The 18,976-nt window shown below is 42.3% G+C and overlaps 1 protein-coding gene and 1 pseudogene across 3 annotated transcripts in view; one reads left to right on the top strand and one right to left on the bottom strand.

The window, feature by feature from the left end:
* LOC118625122 (10 kDa heat shock protein, mitochondrial) overlaps positions 1-18,976 on the top strand; it is a 44,712-nt gene that overhangs the window by 2,824 nt on the left and 22,912 nt on the right. For 2 of the 3 annotated variants that reach the window (XM_036253497.1, XM_036253496.1), the window contains exon 1: positions 16,909-17,014. The exons of the other annotated variant lie outside the window; for it this stretch is intronic. In XM_036253497.1, coding sequence (XP_036109390.1) covers positions 16,955-17,014 — 60 coding nt within the window. In that variant the 5' untranslated portion in view covers positions 16,909-16,954. Of the gene's footprint in view, positions 1-16,908; positions 17,015-18,976 lie in introns of those variants that run through there. 3 annotated transcript variants of the gene reach the window in all.
* LOC118625510 lies at positions 5,226-6,103 on the bottom strand (annotated as a pseudogene).

The following is an 18,976-nucleotide window of genomic DNA, read 5'->3' as shown; positions in this document are numbered from 1 at the left end:
AGCCCTGGCTGGACCTGGCTGGTGTGACCTATGCACCAAAAAGTAAGTGGTTTTATTCTCAGGGCACACGCCCAGGTTCCTGGCTCTATCCCCCACAGGGGGTGTACAGGAGGCAGTTGATTGATGTTTCTCTCACATTGATGTTCGTCTTTGCCTCTGTAAAATTAATAAAAACGTTTAAAAAAAAGTCCAAACCTGTAATAAGAGTTTATGCTCCCCAGAATGGCAATTTATGGGAGGGGGTATGCATTTGAGATGAAGGAGAGAACCAAGGAAGATACATGAAAGTGGGGAAAACGCAAGGTGGGGGTTGGGTTACAGAATAGTTTGGACTGATCTTGAGGGTGGTTGGCTTTAGAAGAAGGGGGTCTATAAAGAGTCATTTAAAAGGTGTGTTAATCTATTTAGATGCGCAGAAACAAGACAGGGCTTGCTTAAGGCAAAAAGATAAACCTTTTTCCTGTAATATGCCTGCAGTGCGACTACCCACTGTGACCTGCCTAGTTAGGAATTTATAGTTAGATAGCCCTATGAGGTTTTTCCATAGAACCACTCTTTCTGTCCATAAAGCTGCTATACACTGATTCAGGCAGAAACCCAAATAGTATTCCAATTAGAAGGTGAAAGGGAATTTGAATTACTACATGAACAGAAGGAAGGAATTTCTGTAGGTGCTGATAAGGTAATGGTGATGCTGCTTCTAAAGAATAATCAGTCGGTGAGGTAGTGATGTGTGCTTTCTTGTTAGCTTTGCAAACAGTTTGGAAGACAAAGCTGCTTTGGGCCTGGTACAAAGGTTAATTTGCCTACTTGGAACATTCTAAAGGTTTAAGGAGTTAGAAGGCAGTTACTCTGGGATGGCAGCTCCAACTTTGAAAAGTATCTCCACTTATATTATTTTTCATAATGTTAGTGTAATGCAGGTTGGCTGGGGAGGGCACTGCTACACAATCATTTAGGGTCCTAGACTCCACCCTGTAGCCCTACTGTCTTCCGGATGCTTAGAGCCACTCCACAGAGAATTATACAGGAGAGTATGGTCCAGGTGTAGAAATGGATTACTTCATCCCTCACTAATGTTGATCAATAATTTGGACGGTGTTGCTCAGTGGTTGTGGCCAATCCTGAAACTGAACCTGTGACCCTTTGGTCCGGGGGTGACACTCTAATCATTGAGCAAACCATCCAGGGTTCATAAACATTTAAAAATTGTTTATTGATATGAGAGAGAGAGAGATATTGATGAGAGAGAACATTGATTGCCTCTTGCATGTCCCCAACTGGAGATCAGGCCCACAACCTGGGCATGTGCCCTGATCGGGAATTGAACCAGTGATCTCTTGGTCTCTTGTACAACCACTGAGCCACAAGGGCCAGGCCTCATAAATGTTTTTAAAAAGTAAAGTCAGCCCTGGCTGATTTGACTCAGTGGTTAGAGCATCGGCCCCCAGACTGAGGATTTGCCGGTTTGATTCCGGTCAAGGGCATGCACCTCCATTGCAGTTTGGTCCCCGGCCCTGGTCGGGGCCCTATGGGAGGCAAATTTCAATGTCTCTCTCTCTCCCCCTCCCACTCTATCTGAAGATAAATGGAAAAATATCCTCAGGTGAAGATTAAAAAAAAAAAAAAGTAAAGTCAAACAGGCCATGGCCAGAATGCTCAGCTGGTTAGAGCATATTCCCTATACTCCAAGGTTGTGGGTTCGATCCCTGGTCAGGGCACATACAAGAAGCAACCAATGAATGCATAAATAAGTGGAACAACAAGTCAATGTTTATAATAAAAATCATTAAAAAAGTCATATTACATATTATTAAAACGGCCTCATTAGGATTTCTATAATAAACTCTTGTTATCCTAGTTTGAGTTAATAAGAACTTGAAAACAATAAGAATAAAATATTTATAAATCAGGATTTCACATCTGTATCTATAATTAAAAAAAAAAAAAATCAATGAATTAGCTCGGCTGGTGTAGCTCAGTGGTTCAGCATGCACCAAGAGGTTGCCGGTTCAATTCGCAGTCAGAGCATGCACCTGGGTTGTGGGCTTGATCCTCAGTAAAGGATCTGTCTCTCCCTCTTTCTTCCTTTCTCTGTAAAAATCAATAAATTAAAAAATAACTTTTAATAAATAAAAAGTAAAGTCAAGTAGCAACTTTAACCGCTGAGCCAAACTGGCCAGGGCTTTAACTTTATATATAACAAACTTATATTAAACTAGAGTTAATTTATGGAATCTAGTGTCTTATATACCTTGTTTCTTAAGTTTTATATTTAGAACATTTTAACGAATATTTCCCATTTTTTAAAACTTAATACTACCACATAATTTACTTAGCAACAAAATCCAAGGCAAGGTATATCATAGCTACCATTGGCCGAGTGCCTTCTATATAGCACTGTGTGCTAAAAGTCATAATTAACACTTAAGGACGTTTTTGTAGGTGCTGGCTACTGTTGCAGGTACTTTGCATATATCAGTTGGTTTCATCAACCACCCCATGAGCTGGGTAACTGTCACTCTCATTTTGCCAATAAGGATGGTGAGGCACAAAGGGGTTAAGTAATAACCAAGATCACCTAGTAAAAAGTGGCAAAGCCAGGATTTGGATTTAGGCAACCTCCAGCTAATTCCAAGCACTTGATACATATTTCAATTCTAGTGATAAACACTGTGGTATGGGAAGGGGGTGTGTGTGTAAATGTCTGGGAATTAGTAGTATCTAGTGTATAGTTTGTTGAATTTAACAAATAGGGAACTGAGTCACAGAATTGGATAAATACCTTGATTCAGCTATAGCAGCTAGGGAAAATTTAAGATTTGAACTTAGACAATCCTGCTCCAGAGTTGACTACCAACCCCTAAAATCAGCTACGAGCTATTTCTGTCTTGGTGGTCAAATTTATTTAAGTTCCCTATGAACTAGTCCGATCATGTCTTAAAAGATGTGTCCCATATTTACCTTGTAAAATTGAAATCCAAATGAAGTTGTAAATGGTATGGAATATGGTCTCAACTTTGGATAATCCCATCAGTAAAGTTGTATGTGTGTGTATTTACATTTATGTACAAGGTGTTTAGTGGCATTTGTTATACTAAAGCTTAATTGTTGTTATATTTAGGTACAAGAATTATGATGAAAAGCTCTATTTTTACAGCACCGAAGTGGGTCATCAATTTCCTACTGTGCGCAGCTAAGGCTTTGTAGATCCTAACCTTGTAAGCATAGATTTCCCTCTGTTTTACCAGTGAGAAAACTGGGAAGAGATGAGGAAACTCATTCAAGGCCATGAGGCCGGTAACTTGCAAAGTTAGGAATCTAGTTCAAAAGTCATGGTTTTCTCATTATTCCATGGTTTTGTTTTCTGAAGACCCAAGTAAATGAGTTTTGTGATCTAGTATGATAGTTTCCAAACTTTGGTTCATCCTTGGGATTACCTGGTGAACTCAAAATTTTAGAACTCCATTAATAACCTAAATCAGAAGGATGATCTTTTTGGTTAATCCCATCGATGTGAGAGAGATATATCAATTGGTTGCTTCCTACACAAGCCAGACCAGGGCCACGGATCAAATGTGCAACCCAGGCGTGAGCCCTTGACTTGGGAATTGAACCCAAGTTCCTTAGGTCTTTGGGCCAAAGCTCTAACTGCTGAGCCAAACTGACCAGGGCTATTGACTTATTTTAAATATATTAGTGTGATGCCCAGTTGGTGTGGCTCAGTTGTTGAGCATCGACTCATGCACCAAGAAGTCGCAGGTTCAATTCCCTGTCAGGAAACATGCCCAGGTTGTGATCCCCCATTGGGGGGCATGCAGAAGGCAGCCAACCGATGTTCTCTCTCATCGATGTTTTTATCTCTCTCTCCCTCTCTCTAAAATCAGTGAAAAAAGAAAATTTTAAAAATAAAATAAAGATATTAGTGTTACTATGTGGTACGCAGCTAGACAGATATGAGCAGAGCAAGGAGGATGGGCCAGGTACAGAAAGTCACCAAGGTGGAAAGTCCCAGGTACCTAGCAAGGTGCAAAACTGGAAAAACAAGGGTCTCCTCCCCAGGGAAACCTTTCTTCCTCTAGTACATTGCTGGTCATGTGGTTTAGACCCCCTGACCTTTCATATCACTGGTCATTCAGTTCAGACCCTCCCCCTGACCTTTCCTCCCCTGCCAATTTGCTGGTCATGAGGGTTAGACCCTTTAGAAGGGGAACGGACAAGGAGGCCAGAGAATAGCCCCTAAGTATTAAGTCCACAGGATAATGAGATTCTATCCCAAATCAAATACACCTAGGCCTCAGCTGTGTTTCAGCTACAAGCCCAGAAAAGCAGCAAAACCAAACAAGCCACACCATAGCTGACATCAGGACCAGCTGCACTGACTAATGAACCCGTCCTGGTGCCAAATCAATCAGTAGAGACCAGACCCTGAAAGGACACACCTGGAAAGCTGATTAATACTCTATTGAGATCCTCCTGAGACCTCCAGATAAATACTCTCAAGGAGGAGGACCCAGTGTGGCAATCTCTAGGGAGCACACCTGGGTCTTTCTCCACCCCCTTGGCCCAGGTGCAATTTCCCTGCCTCTCTCTTTCTCCTAAGCTCCAAGGGCCCTTTTAACTCTGTAACTTGTTTCCTGAAACCCATTTCTTCAACTCTGCACTTCTTCTACATCTGTGACTTTCTAAAAATAAACTCTCTCTTATAGTTTGAGTCTTTTTTTTTTTTATCCTCACCCGAGGACATTTTTTTTTTTGCATTTTTTGTTCAGACAGAGCGGGAGGGAGAGAGAGGAAGAGAGAGAGAGAGAGAAACATCGATGTGAAGGGACACATCGAGTGGTTGCCACCCGCACGACCAACCAGGGCCGGGGACAAACTGCAACCGAGGTACGTGCCCTTAGCGGGAACCGAACCCGGGTCTCTCTGTACCGCAGGCCGACGCTCTAACCGCTGAGCCAAACCGGCCAGGGCTAGTTTGAGTCTTGATGCTGAATTCTTACTTAGCCAGAACTCAAGTAAAGAGGTTGCTGAACCAAGGTCAGGTCTGACCCCACCGTCTAATATCTGGTGCCAATCTTGCCGCCAACAACTACATGCAACTGTTTCCTGTATTTAACAGCCTTTCCTTTTATTTACCTTTATGTGACTAGCTCCACCTACCAAAAGTTTCAGGTTGGCAGGCGGAGAGGAGCCTATTCTCTATAAAATTGAATGCAATAGTTTTAAACATTGGCTAGAAAATGTTTACCATTGCAAGGCATGGAAATGGTTACATGGATGCCTAAATTGCCATTTTCTGCAAAAAACTGTGCGATTCTGGTGTTGAAGACCAGACAGTCACCATTCATAATGGCTGTTGCAATTCCCTCATGAATAGATTGAGGAGTGGCTTCCCAAGTCAACCGCCGCTTATGACCATTTAGCTCAAATCGATAACCAAAATTTTCAGCTTGCTTGTGTGTTCCTATCAGCTGTACAAGTGCAAAGAACATCTGGTGCCCCTTATACTTCTGTTTCTTCACAACTAACATGAAGTGAAAACCAAAGCAGGACTGCATCATCACCCAGTCCACAGCCTGGAGAAGACTGATGTCTGTAGCAAGGAAAATTATATTCTCTCCCTGCAGGGTTGTGATGGACTTGTGCTGATGCATCAGATGAGGCATCACAGCATCCAAATAGCCTTGCCACTTACAGAAAGCACCCGGGCATGGGCAGGAGTAGAGCTGAAACTCACAGAGCTCTTCGTGGTCTTCTTTTTCTGTGTATGACAGAGTTAGTTTGCATCCCGAAATGGCATGTTCACATGGGAAAAGTACTGAATTGGCGTCTTTCTCCACAGCCAAGTTGTGAATAGATCCCAGGGGGCCCTGGCAGGTTGGACAGCTCGTGAGCTTTGGGTGACAGTTGCTACAGACAAGATGGCCACTCTGACACTAAAGAGTGGGTGGTAACATACAGTCAAAGCAGATGGGACACTCAGAAAGACTGGCCAATCATTGTTGGATGTGGTGGTGCCTGTCCCGATGGGCACCCTCTGGGGCTGTGTGCACTTGGAGGTCTCAGCAGGTAACGCTGTTGCAGTCTGGCGGTTCATTTGCAACAGTGTGGCCCAGGAATTCCACATTCTCAAATTGTAAGTCCGGGAGAGCAGAGAAAGGATCCCAAAGTACCTGAGAAATGAAGCCTGGGGAAACCAAGGCTTATATTCAGAAGCTGGAGCCTCCCGGTCAAGCCACTGGCGCTGCCTCCTCCCCAATGACACAAACAAGGGAGGAGGTTGCAGTTTTGCCAACGCACAGTGAAGGCTCGGGCCAGGGCGGGAGGGAGAATGCGGCCCCATCACCACCGGTACGGCCCTGGAATGCGGGGAGGGGCGGCGGAAACGGCCAACGCGTCCCGCGCTCAGCTGACCTCTGCCACGTTGGCCTCGTACCAAAGGCCCGCACTGGGCACCGCAGCGCAGGGAGCCTCCGGAGCCTGCAGGGCCCACCTGGCGACCAAGAGGCCCTTCCAGCCCTAGTCCATGGAGTTCCTTTACTTTAAAGTTGAATAATAAATACTCCATTGTAAGTTTATACCACAGTTTCTTTTCTGTTTTGTTTTTGGCTTTTTAAAAATGTTCACCTGAGGATCTTTTCTTGTTGATTCTTACATAAGAGTGGAAGGGAAGGGGAAGAGGAGGGAGAGGGTAAGTGAGCGAGATAGAGAAACAGGGATGTGAGAGAGGCACATCAATTATCAATTCGTTGCTTCCCACAGGACCCCCTCGGGGGACCTGCAACCCATGACATTGACTGGGAGTTGAACCTATGACCCTTGGGTCCCAAGGCCCATGCTCTAACTGCTGAGCCAAACTGGCCAGGGCTACACCACATTTAGGTTGTTAACACATCTTAGTTATTGTGAATTGGACATTTCGATTATTTCCACATCTTTGCCATTGTGAATGGTGCTGTGATTAACAGGGAAGTGGTACTGTCTCTCTGAGATTCTGATTTTTATTTTTATGCATAAATACCCAGAAGTATGATTGCTAGATAGAACCGATAGTTCTATTTATATATATATATATATTATATATATATATATATATATATATATATATTTTTTTTTTTTTTTTTTTTTGAGAAATCTTCCTATTGTTTTCCATAGTGGCCCACCATTTTCATTCCCACCTTCCCATCCACATGGATCATAAGGTTTTATGTATTGGAGGTACTAACTTGTCACACTTGTTTACTAATTTGATGTGCAGTTTTTGTTTATAGCTAGTCAAATCTCATTCTTCCAGTACTTTTTGTTTTTGAACATTTGAGCATTGATCCATAATTTATTTTAGTGTATTTCTTTTTTTTAATTTTTTTTTATGAATTTTTATTTATTTTTTTGTTACAGATATTTTACCTTTTTACCCCATTGGCACCCCCCACCCCACCCCCCCTCCACCCTGTCCCCGGCTTAGTTAGTTGTCCATGTCCATTGGTCATGCACACATGCATATAAGTTCTGTGGTTTATCTCTTCCCACTCCCCCACCCCCCCACCCCCTCTTCTGAGAGATGTCAGTCTGTGCCCTACTTCCATGTGTCTGGGTCTACTGTATTCCTCAGACTGTTATGTTCATTATATTCCGTATATAAGTGAGATCATGTGGTATTTGTCTTTTTCTGCTTGGCTTCTTTCACTTAGGATAATACTTTCCAGGTCCCTCCATGTCGTCTCAAAGGATAAGAGATCTTTCTTTCTTACCGCTGCATAGTACTCCATTGTGTATATGTACCACAGCTTTTTTATCCATTCCTCTACTGGTGGACACTTGGGCTGTTTCCAGATCTTAGCTATTGTAAATAGTGCTGCTATGAACATGGGGGTACATATATTCTTCCTGATTGGTGTTTCAGGCTTCTTAGGGTATATTCCCAGCAGTGGGATCACTGGGTCAAATGGAAGTTCAATTTTTAATTTTTTGAGGTAGCACCATATTGTTTTCCATAGCGGCTGCACAAGTCTGCATTCCCACCAGCAGTGTATTAGAGTCCCCTTTTCTCCACACCCTCACCAACACTTGTTGTTTGATGATTTGTTGATGGCAGCCATTCTGACAGGTGTGAGGTGATACCTCATTGTTTTAATTTGCATCTCTCTGATGATTAGTGATGTTGAGCATTTCTTCATATGTCTCTTGGCCATTTGTATGTCCTGTTTGGAGAGGTGTCTATTCAGCTCCTCTGCCCATTTTTTAATTGGGTTCTTTGTCTTCCTTTTGTGGAGTTGTATGAGCACTCTATATATATTGGAAATTAACCCCTTATCTGATACATCATTGGCAATGATGTTCTCCCATATAGTGGGTTGCCTTTCCATTTTGATGATTGTTTCTTTTGCTGTGCAGAAGCTTTTTAGTTTGATGTAGTCCCATGTGTTCATTTTCTCCTTTATTTCTGTTGCCTTAGGTGATGTATCAGTGAAAATTCTGCTCCGTATGATGTCCGAGATTTTGTTGCCTACATTTTCTTCTAGAATTTTTATGGATTCACGGGTCACATTTAAGTCTTTTATCCATTTTGAGTTTATTTTTGTGTATGGTGTAAGTTGATGGTCTAGTTTCAATTTTTGCATGTAGCTGTCCAATTTTCCCAACACCATTTATTAAAGAGGCTGTCTTTACTCCACTGTATGCTCTTGCCACCTTTGTCAAATATTAATTGAGCGTATTGCCTTGGGTCCATTTCTGGGTTTTCAGTTCTGTTCCACTGGTCTATATGCCTGTTCTTGTGCCAGTACCAGGCTGTTTTGGTTACAGTCGCTTTGTAGTATAACCTGATATCTGGTATTGTGATCCCACCTACTTTGTTCTTCTTTTTCAAGATTGCTGTGGCTATTCGAGGTTAGTGTATTTCATATGTGTTTTTGTTTTTCCTTTCAACCAACGGTGAGTTTGTTGTCTCAGCTTCATTTATTGGATTATCCATTCTTCCCCACCACCACTCTCTTGCCCCCCAAATTTCAGCTATCATATTTCTTGTACATTAAATTTTAAAATAAGTCTATTCCTGGGTTTTACAGTCTTGTTCTGTTGCTCTCTCTATTCCACCACATTATTTTCAGCATAAAGTTTGATATCTGACAAGGCAAGTCTTCCCTGTTCTCTTTTAGCAATGTACTTATTGGTCTGTGGAAACTTTTATTTTTAAATCCTCACCCAAGGATATTTTTCCATTGATTTTCAGATAGAGTGGGAGGGAGGGAGGGCGAGAGAGAGAGAGAGAGAGAGAGAGAGAGAGAGAGAAACACATTGATTGATTCCCTCCCGCTCAACCCCAGTCAGGGCCAGGGATTGAACTGCAACCGAGTCATGTGCCCTTGATTGGAATCGAACCCATGACTCTTTTGTCCGAGTGCCAATGCTCTAACTGTTGAGCCAAACCAACCAGGGAAGCTATGTGCACTTTTCAGGTTCTCAGTAAGGACTGCCAAATTGCTCTCCAGATTGATTCTAAGGCATGCCTTTTCCACCAAGTTGATTGCTGTTTTCATTGCATCCACACCAAAATGGAGTTTTAAACTTTTGATTTATTTATGTCAACAGTGTTTACATGTTGTCCTTTACCTTTAAGCAACCTATATGAAAGAGCCCAATCATAAAACAAGGCTCTGATCCTGTATTGCTTACATGCTAGTTTTGTGACATTTGACAAATTACCTAACCCCTCTAAAAGGAGGGCACTAGATAGCCCTTAACATTTTGAGTCAAGCTTGTTGTTTTCTTAAATTTTATTTTTATAATTTAAAAACAGATAATGTGTTCATGTCGTTAAAAATTCCAAAGGATGGCCCTGGCCAGTTTGGCTCAGCGGTTAGAGCATCGGCCTGTGGTCCAGAGAGACCTGGGTTCGGTTCCCGCTAAGGGCATGTACTTCGGTTGTGGTTTGTCCCCGGCCCTGGTTGGGTCATGCGGGTGTCAACCACTCGATGTGCCCCTTTTACGTCGATGTTTCTCTCTCTCTCTTCCTCTCTCTCCCTCCCGCCCTATCTGAATAAAAAATGGAAAAATGTCCTCAGGTGAGGATAAAAAAAAAAATTTCCAAAGGATGTACACTGAAAAGATTAAAAAAAGATATACACTGCAAAAATTTAAAAGAAGATATACACTGAAAAGAGTCCTTCCCATCTCTGTCCCCTAATCACACAGTTCCATCCCTAGAGGCCACAAGTGTCACAGTTTATATTCTTCCTTTCAGGGGTGCTTTATGTATACATTTGTGTGTGTGCACTCATGTGTTTGTGTGTGCATGCATAAGAAATATATATTTCTTTTTTTTTTTTTTAAGGAACACAGACTTTTTATTTTATTTTTTTGTGGTACGTGGCCCTAGCAGGAACCGAACCCGGGACTCTCTGGTCCACAGGCTGACGCTAAACTGCTGAGCCAAACTGGCCAGGGCTATATTTCTTTTATTTTTTAATTTTTTCCTTTATTGATGTTAGAGAGAGAGGAAGTGAGAGGGAGAGACAGAAACATCGATGAGAGAGAACATCGATTGGCCACCTCCTGCATCCTCCCCACTGGGGATTTGGCCCACAACCTGGGCATGTGTTCTGACCTGGAATCGAACTAGCAACCTCTTGGTGCATGGGTCTGATGCTCAACCACTGAGCCACACCGGCCAGACTGAAATATATATTTATTTAAAAAAATAAAATAAAATAAAATTTTATACACACCATTTGGCACCTTGCTTTTTTTTTTCATCCTCACTCGAGGACATTTTTCCATTTTTTGTTCAGATAGAGTGGGAGGGAGAGAGAGGAAGAAAGAGAGACAGAGAAACTTCGACATGAAAGGGACACATCGAGTGATTGCCAACCGCACCACCCATCCAGGGCCGGGGACAAACTGCAACCGAGGTATGCGCCCTTAGTGGGAACTGAACCCGGGTCTCTCTGAACCGCAGGCCGACGCTCTAACTGCTGAGCCAAACCGGCCAGGGCACCTTGCTTTTTTGTATTACCAACTTGTCTCCAGAATTAATCTATAAAGTACATAAAGAGCTTTTACATTCTCTTTATAGCTTTATAATGTTCCATTCTATGGATGAACTATAATCTACACATTCCCCATTGATATGTATTTAAATTCTAATCTTATGCTATTAGCAACACTTCTGCAATGAATAAAATTTTGCATGTTATTTTGTACATGTGTACAAGTATATCTGTCAGATAAATTCCTAGACATGTAATTGCTATGCCAAAGGGTATATGGATTTCATTTTATTTTTTTAAAATTCATCTTGAGATAGAGTGGGAGAGAGGGAGGGAGGAAGAGAGAAAGAGAAACATCGATGTGAGAGAGACACATCAAGTGGTACCTCCCACACGACCCCAACCGGGGCTGGGGACAAACTGCAACCGAGGTACCTGCCCTTAGCAGAAACCAAACCCAGGACTCTATGGTCCATGGGCCGATGCTCCAACCGCTGAGCCAAACTGGCCAGGGCAGGGTATATGGATTTTAATCATATATGTACATACATATATATATTCAAATTTCCCTTCAGAGATATTCTATCAACTAACAGTCCTATCAGTAATGTATGAGACTGCTTATTTATTCCCACCCTTAATAATATAGGAAGTTATAGTTTTTATTTTGCCAATCAGATTTTACTTTTTTTTTCTTAATCCTCACCTTAAAATATTTTTCCATTTGTCTTCAGATAGAGTAGGAGGGGGAGGGGGAGAGAGAGAAACATCAATGTGAGACAGACACACCAATTGGTTGCCTCCCACACGACCCAGACCAGGGCCGGGGACTGAACTGCAACCAAAGTACATGCCCTTGACTGCAATTGAACCCGTGACTCTTTGGTCTTCGGGCCAATGTTCTAACCACTGAGCCAAACCAACCAGGGCTCAGATTTTACTTTTATCATTATGAATGAGGGTGAGCATCTTATGTGATTAAGAGCCTTTTCTATTTCCTTTACTGTTAACCATTCCTATTGACTTCTAATATCTTCTGCCCATTTTCCTACTGGGTGATTGGCCTTTTATGATTTGTGTGATATCTTTATTAGGGTAATTGGTTCCTTGTGATACATTTTTTTCATCCAGTTTGTCATTTTGGCTTTAGTTTCATTTATGCTTTGAACTTGCAGGAAATCATTTTGGTGTAGTTGAATTAATGTTTTCCATATGGCTTCTGGGTATTATGTTAAACTCTGAAAAGTCTTCTTCAATACAGGCAATTCTCGGAGGAATGAGGGTTGTTTCCAGACCACCACAACAAAATAAGTATTACAATAAAGCTAGTTGTTCCTTGCTAGTGTGGCTCAGTGGATTGAGCATAGTCCCATGCTGAGCGATGTTTGATGTTTCTCTCTCATTGATGTTTCTATCTCTCTACCCCTCTCCCTTTCTATCTAAAAAAAAAATCAATAAAAAAATATTTTTTAAAAAAGCTAGTTGTAATCTTTTTTTGCTGGTGGAGGGTCTTGCCTTTAATTTATTAAAAAAAGCAACATCTGTGAAGCTCAATAAAGCAAAGCACAATAAAATGAGATATGCATATACTTAGTTTCTTCCATGGTTTCTTTAGGTATTTTAACAGTAAATACACACACACACACACACACACACACACACACATATTTCAATCTTGACTTTATTTGGAGATGTTCCTGTTGTAAGATTAAGTCTAGTTTTTTAGCCCAAGTCTTGCAAAATGCTCTTTCAGCCTCTTTTAGCCTATAGACCTGGAAAAATTATCAATGGGTACTTACCTGACTTGAGTATCAGTTCAAAAAGGCCAGTTTGTTATAGCACTTTTAAGTCATTCATTTCTTTAACATGTGCCAGGCATTGTTCTAGGCACTGGAGATACAGGGATGAATAAAATGGGAGGAGACAGAAGTACACAACTAAACTAATAGCCTAATTTTAGTAGACATTAGTGTAAAGAAAATGTAGAAAATGTTGCTAACTTTATGAGAGACATCAGGTGCCCTATTAAAAAGAGGAAATGATAACAGTCTATTATGAGTTCTTTTCTGATCACATCTTCCCTTCTTGAAAGTTGAGGAACTACTGTATTAGTTATCTATTGCTGCATAACAAATCACACCAAACTTAGTGACTCAGCACAACAGTAAATATCTCACAGTATCTGACGTTGGAAATTTGAAAGCAGCTTATTTGGGTGGTCCTTATTTGGGTGGTCCTAATTTGGGGTTCTCTCATGAGACTGCCATCATCTGAAGGCTTAACTAGGGCCAGAGGTTTTATTTCCAAGACAGTTCACTAATATGCTGACAAATTGTTGCTTTCTCTTGGCGGGAGCCTCAGCTCCTCAACATGCATTACCACATAAGGTTGCCTGAGTGTTCTCATACATTGTAGCTCTCTCACCCAGGGCAGGTGAGCTAAGAGAGCAAGGCAGAAGCCTCATGTCTTTTATGACCTAACATCAGAAGTCACAGATCATTTTCACAGAATCCTATTGGTTATACAGGTCAGCCCCAGTCAGTGTGAGAGAGAAGCATACAAAGGTTTAAATACCAGAAGATAATAATCATGGAGGGCCATCTTGGTGGCTGGCTACTACAATCACCAACTTGGTCAAATATTCTAAAATTCTAGAGAGAAGTGAAGTGCCATGGAAGTTCAATATTTTAGTCATCTATAGTCAGAGTTGTCTGAATTTTAACTTTTTATAAATCCAAATAAACATCGATGTGAGAGAGACACATCAAGTGGTTGCCACCCACACAACCCCAACAGGGGCCAGGGACAAACTGCATTCTAGTATGTGCCCTTAGCAGGAACCGAACCTGGGACTCTCTGGTTTGTGGGCCAGTGCTCCAACAGCTGAGCCAAACCGGCCAGGGCTTTTCTTTTATAGAGAAAGCACAGGAACAAAGTTAGGAAATTAATATTATTAATATTTTTTAATCCTCACCCAAGGATATTTTTCTATTTATCTTCAAATAGTGTGGGATGGAGGGAGAGACAGAGAGAGAGAGAAACATTGATGTGAAAGGGACACATCAAGTGGTTGTCACCCACACGACCCAACCAGGGCTGGGGACAAACCGGCCAGGGCTTTTCTTTTATAGAGAAAGCACAGGAACAAAGTTAGGAAATTATTATTATTTTTTAATCCTCACCCAAGGATATTTTTCTATTTATCTTCAAATAGTGTGGGATGGAGGGAGAGACAGAGAGAGAGAAACATTGATGTGAAAGGGACACATCAAGTGGTTGTCACCCACACGACCCAACCAGGGCTGGGGACAAACTGCAAGCGAGGTACATGCCCTTAGTGGGAACCGAACCCTGGTCTCTCTGGACCGCAGGCCGACGCTCTAACCACTGAGCCAAACCGGCCAGGGCAGGAATATTTACTTTTATATTTGCTTTCATACTCTATGAAGTAGAGGGAAAGAACTGCTGTAAATTATTTTCTTTACAAAAAAAGAAACTTTTAGCCCTGGTAGGGTAGCTCAGTTGGTTAGAGCATCATCCTTATACGCCAAGGTTGCAGGTTTGATACCCAGTCAGGGCAGATACAAGAATTAATCAATAGATGCATAAATAAGTGGAACAAAAATTTATGTTTACCTGTCTCTTTCCTCTCTCTAAAATCAATTTAAAAGTTTTTTAAATAAAAAAAGGAAATTTATTTGATAGCTTGTTCAAAGTCTTATAGTCAACAGGCAAAAGAATTTAAATGTTCTAATCCCAGCCCAGAGTTATTTTCATTTGTCTATATTGCCTTTGAAAAGACTATTCCTTCTTTAACCAAAATATTCCAGTTTTTACATTTTTACATGTAACTGTTATAACTGATCATGCTCTTTTTTTCCTTTTCTTCTCCTCCCTACAAATTAACCCTGGTTATAAAATTATTTTTGTTTAAAGGTCATAATCTTCAGGCTGACAGAAGTATTAAAATGTGAAGGTTATGAGCTAGAAACATTTCAACCTTAAAGAACAAGGTTCTTCCTCTGAACAAGGTCAGAGTTGACATCACAATGCAACTTTATTGGACTTTTAAAAAGATAAATGTGTACTTCGTTCCTGAATTTAAAACCGACTTACTGCCTTTTTCTCTTGTTCTTTTCAGATGTACTGAAACAGTATAACAAATCTGGACTTAAAATATTGAGGTGAGCCCCTCAACTACATAGGTAACTGATATTTACAGCTCAAGGGCACACTATATAGGAAATTTCAACCTAATCCTTGGAGGTGGGGTTGTCTCCAGACTGAGAGACCTATTTAGGACTCTGCTCTCCACACCCACCCCATGTCTCTCTTAGGGAGGCAAATTTTGGGTGCCACTTGTCTTAGATTCTCATTGTACTTAGTAAGAGAATTGGTGATTTGCACATCTCTATAGCTAGACACTAAGTAATTTATGGTTATCATCTGGGCCTTTCCATTCTCCTACTCCAGTGCTGCTGAACACACAGTAGGGCTTAATAAATATTTGTTGAATGAATAAACCTTTTTTTATCTAGAAGATAGTGATGAAATTAAGAATTAAATCTTTGCTCTTTAAAAGTTATCAGTCTACCCCGGTGGTGTTGCTCAGTGCACTGAGCGTTGCCCCATGGACTGGGAGGTCCAGGTTTGATTCCGGATCAGGGCATATGCCTGGGTTGCGGGCTCCATCCTCAGTAGGGGGCGTGCAGGAGGCAGCCAATCAATGTTTCTCCCTCTCCCTCTCCCTAAAAAAAAAAAAAAAAAAGTTATCAGTCTATACATCTTCCAGAAAAAAGCAATCTTAAGGCAAACCAACTTCCTATTGTCAACCCGCCTTGAACAAAGTTCCTAGTATCTGACAGTTATTCAGTTTTGCACCCACTTAATTTAACCAACCTCTCCTCCAATCCTCACATCTTTGGATGATGTCTGTGACATAGTTCTCCTTAGCATTCATTCTCAATACACCTGTAGGTGTATTTGATAGGATATCTGTTCTCTTCTCCTGGAAATCACCCTACTTATAGGCACTCTTGACCCGCTGAACTGTCTTCCCATCTGGTATCCTAAGGTCTCTCTCACCCCAGATAAAAGATTTAAGTTTTCTAAGCAGGAAATAAAAAAAAAGTCTGCCAAAACTGCCATGATTTCATGACTAAAGAGAATACCAAACTTGCAACAAAGGAAATTTGAAATTCTGTAAGATGTACAACTCCCACTATCAAGGGGCATTCATTTTCTCCTTCTCCTTTCTCACTTGCAAAATATAGGAGCTAATTTCGTAACGCACAATACCGGATGTCCACTCTATCTCGGATAATTGGCATCTGGGTCTTTTATCTACGCAAACTTGTCATTGAAAAAGTCCTTGGCTTTGAAGTCACCAAATGGTGGAAATATCACTCGACACTCTAAACCCCAGTCTGATTTGAGATTGGGTCGATTTCCTGCAGGATTTTTAAAATTTTCACAGGCTGTTGGTCCGTTTTCCCCTTTGAATGCCTAGGTGGATTTCGGGACAGAATTATGCTTTTCTAAGTATGCTTTTGTGCAAAGGTTTACCGAAACGGTCGCCACTGTACTAGCTCAGCCCTTCCAATGTAACTAACGTAAACCCAAGGAGACATATGCGGAGCCGAAACAGTCCCGCAGCGGCCCTCCGCCGTCGCCGCAGACTTTCCCCTGCCATTACTGGTCCCGGTCCTCGGGTCTCTCTCTCCTCCACTGTGCCGCCACTTAGTCGTCGGCTGCTCCTTTTCTTGACCCCCCTCCCTCCGTCAACTGGCTCTTTCCGGGACTCCTCCTCATCTCCCGCCCTGCCCCGCGCGGATTACCGCTGTCCCATCAGGCACCGCCCCTCCCCAGCTCGCGGACTAAGGGCGGCGCTCGGCCCCACCCCCTGCGCAGGCAGCCGTCCTCTACATCCGGGTACCGACTCCAGCCGCCCAGACTCTGGCACTATGGTCATGGCGGAGGGGACGGCAGTGCTGAGGCGGAACAGGCCGGGCACCAAGGCGCAGGTACCCTCTTCGCACCTTTTCTGCGGGGGGCCTCTCGGAGCCGAGCACGCCACACCTGGAAGTTGGCCGCCCCTGAGAGGAGGGTGGGCCGGGGTGGCGGCTGGCGGGCGGGGGCACTGGTGCCCGGCCTGCTCTTCCGGAGCCGCAGCCCCTCAGTCTGGCTGAGGCGGTGGCGGCAGCGGCCCGTGAGGCCTGCGGAGCCCCGTTAGGAGGGTGGGCGTGAGGGGCGAGTGGGGTCACGGGCGGTGATCGTCGAGGCCGGGGGCTGGGAACCTGTCAGCCGGTTCTGCTTGTTCTGCCTTCTCTGAACCCCCGTTGACCTGCGTCGGAGGGGCGCAGGCGGCCCGTGGAGACCCCGGGGGTTGCGCGAGGGTCGGGCTGCCTGGGTGAGAGGGCGTCTAAACAGCCTACCTCGGCCTGGCATCTACCTGGCTTGTGACGTATCTGGCCGCCTCTCCCATCCAGCCAGTCTAGCCGGCTCCCGGCGGCGAAAATTGACAATATTCTCCGCCTCTTGCCGTTTGCCTTTGGCCACTTCTCGCTGCAGCTGTTCTCTGCTCCAGCAAGTTTTCATCATCAGGTTGCGACTTGTTAGAGATCATTCCTTGTGAATATCCTTGTTGTTGTGTGTGAAGCACAGTTAGGGAATGCACTGGTTATGATTTTACTAGCTTTCGGTAGGCCAGTCTTTGGGTGAGTTGGTGCTTATGGAGGTATTGGTTCTTGGGGTTTGCAAAAGAGGGATGCCTCCTGGTCTTTGGAAAGATCACAGGAGGCATGTCGATGTGATCTGACTAATCTGCCAGCTGAAATGGATTGCCGTTGAGTAGATGCTCTAAAATTAGAAGAGATGTGTTAAAATGCAATTTTAAAGAAAAAGTGATGTAAGTGAAAGCCACAGAAAGCCACTTGGAGCTGTGACGGTATGCTCAGAGTTCTGGGAAGGAGCCCTTTCAAAGGGTCCTTGAGCTCCGACTCCTTCCCAGCTCCACGTTAGGGCAAGAACCGAGGCCCAGAGACTGGCTGCATTTGCTCCAGCTTACACAGTTTTCCTTCTTAGTTCACTGGTGATGTTTTCTCTTTAAGGAGTTGCTTCTAGTGCTGAATTTTAGAGAATTTAGTTTGAAAGCCCTAGAGTCACATTAAGCTGTCAGTTGGCAGTTTTCATGGTCATACTACTGGGAATTTTTAACTTAAGCTTTCTTTTTACCTTTTCTAGACTTAATGTATAAATACTCTCTTTAGATACCTTTACTTCTTAATCTGTGGAGACATTTTTTTTTCTTTTATTAAGTGATCCACTTTTATGTTTTTATATTCAGAAGTGGACTTTTGTATTCACATTCTGATCATTGTCATCCATTTTTATTTACTCATAAGTTCTGAAGTTTGAAGTGAAAGAAAATATATTTTAAGTTAATATTGTAACACATCTGTCTATGTTATATGAGTTGTATAAGGAGCTTTCTTATATGTGAGCTCCTTTGCTTTTTTCCACATTGTCATAGATCAAGTTGTTAAATAAAATGTGACAGAAAAGATTAGGGTATTAAAAAAAAAAAAAGACTGCTTAAGCAGGCATTCTGTCCTATCTCTTGTCTGTCACACTAATTTCCTTCAGTGAAATGAGTCTATTCTAAGATGACTTATTTAGAACTGTAATAGAGTAGGTGGAGTATCTTCCTACCTTTTTAAATTTTCTTTTTTGAGATTGGTTAGATTGGGATATTGGCTCATAGTTGGTTTTCAGTAAATGTTTATTGACTGAAATTAGATGAGAACATTCATTAAACTGGATTTTTGGTTTTTCCTTTAAGTATTTCAAGTATATCACAGGAATGATGAGGCAGAACATTTAATTCCCAGTTAACTTTTTTTTACGTCTTCTCTGTACATTCCTATATGTGTTTTCTAATATTTTAATAACAAATATTCTACAAACTAAAAAATTTAAAGGTAAGT

This window comes from Molossus molossus, unplaced genomic scaffold (genome assembly GCF_014108415.1).
Source record: "Molossus molossus isolate mMolMol1 unplaced genomic scaffold, mMolMol1.p scaffold_m16_p_11, whole genome shotgun sequence".
NCBI classification, from domain to species: Eukaryota; Metazoa; Chordata; class Mammalia; order Chiroptera; family Molossidae; genus Molossus; species Molossus molossus.
The sequence above is the reverse complement of the archived record's forward strand: the minus strand, read 5'-3'. Positions and strand labels throughout refer to the sequence as shown.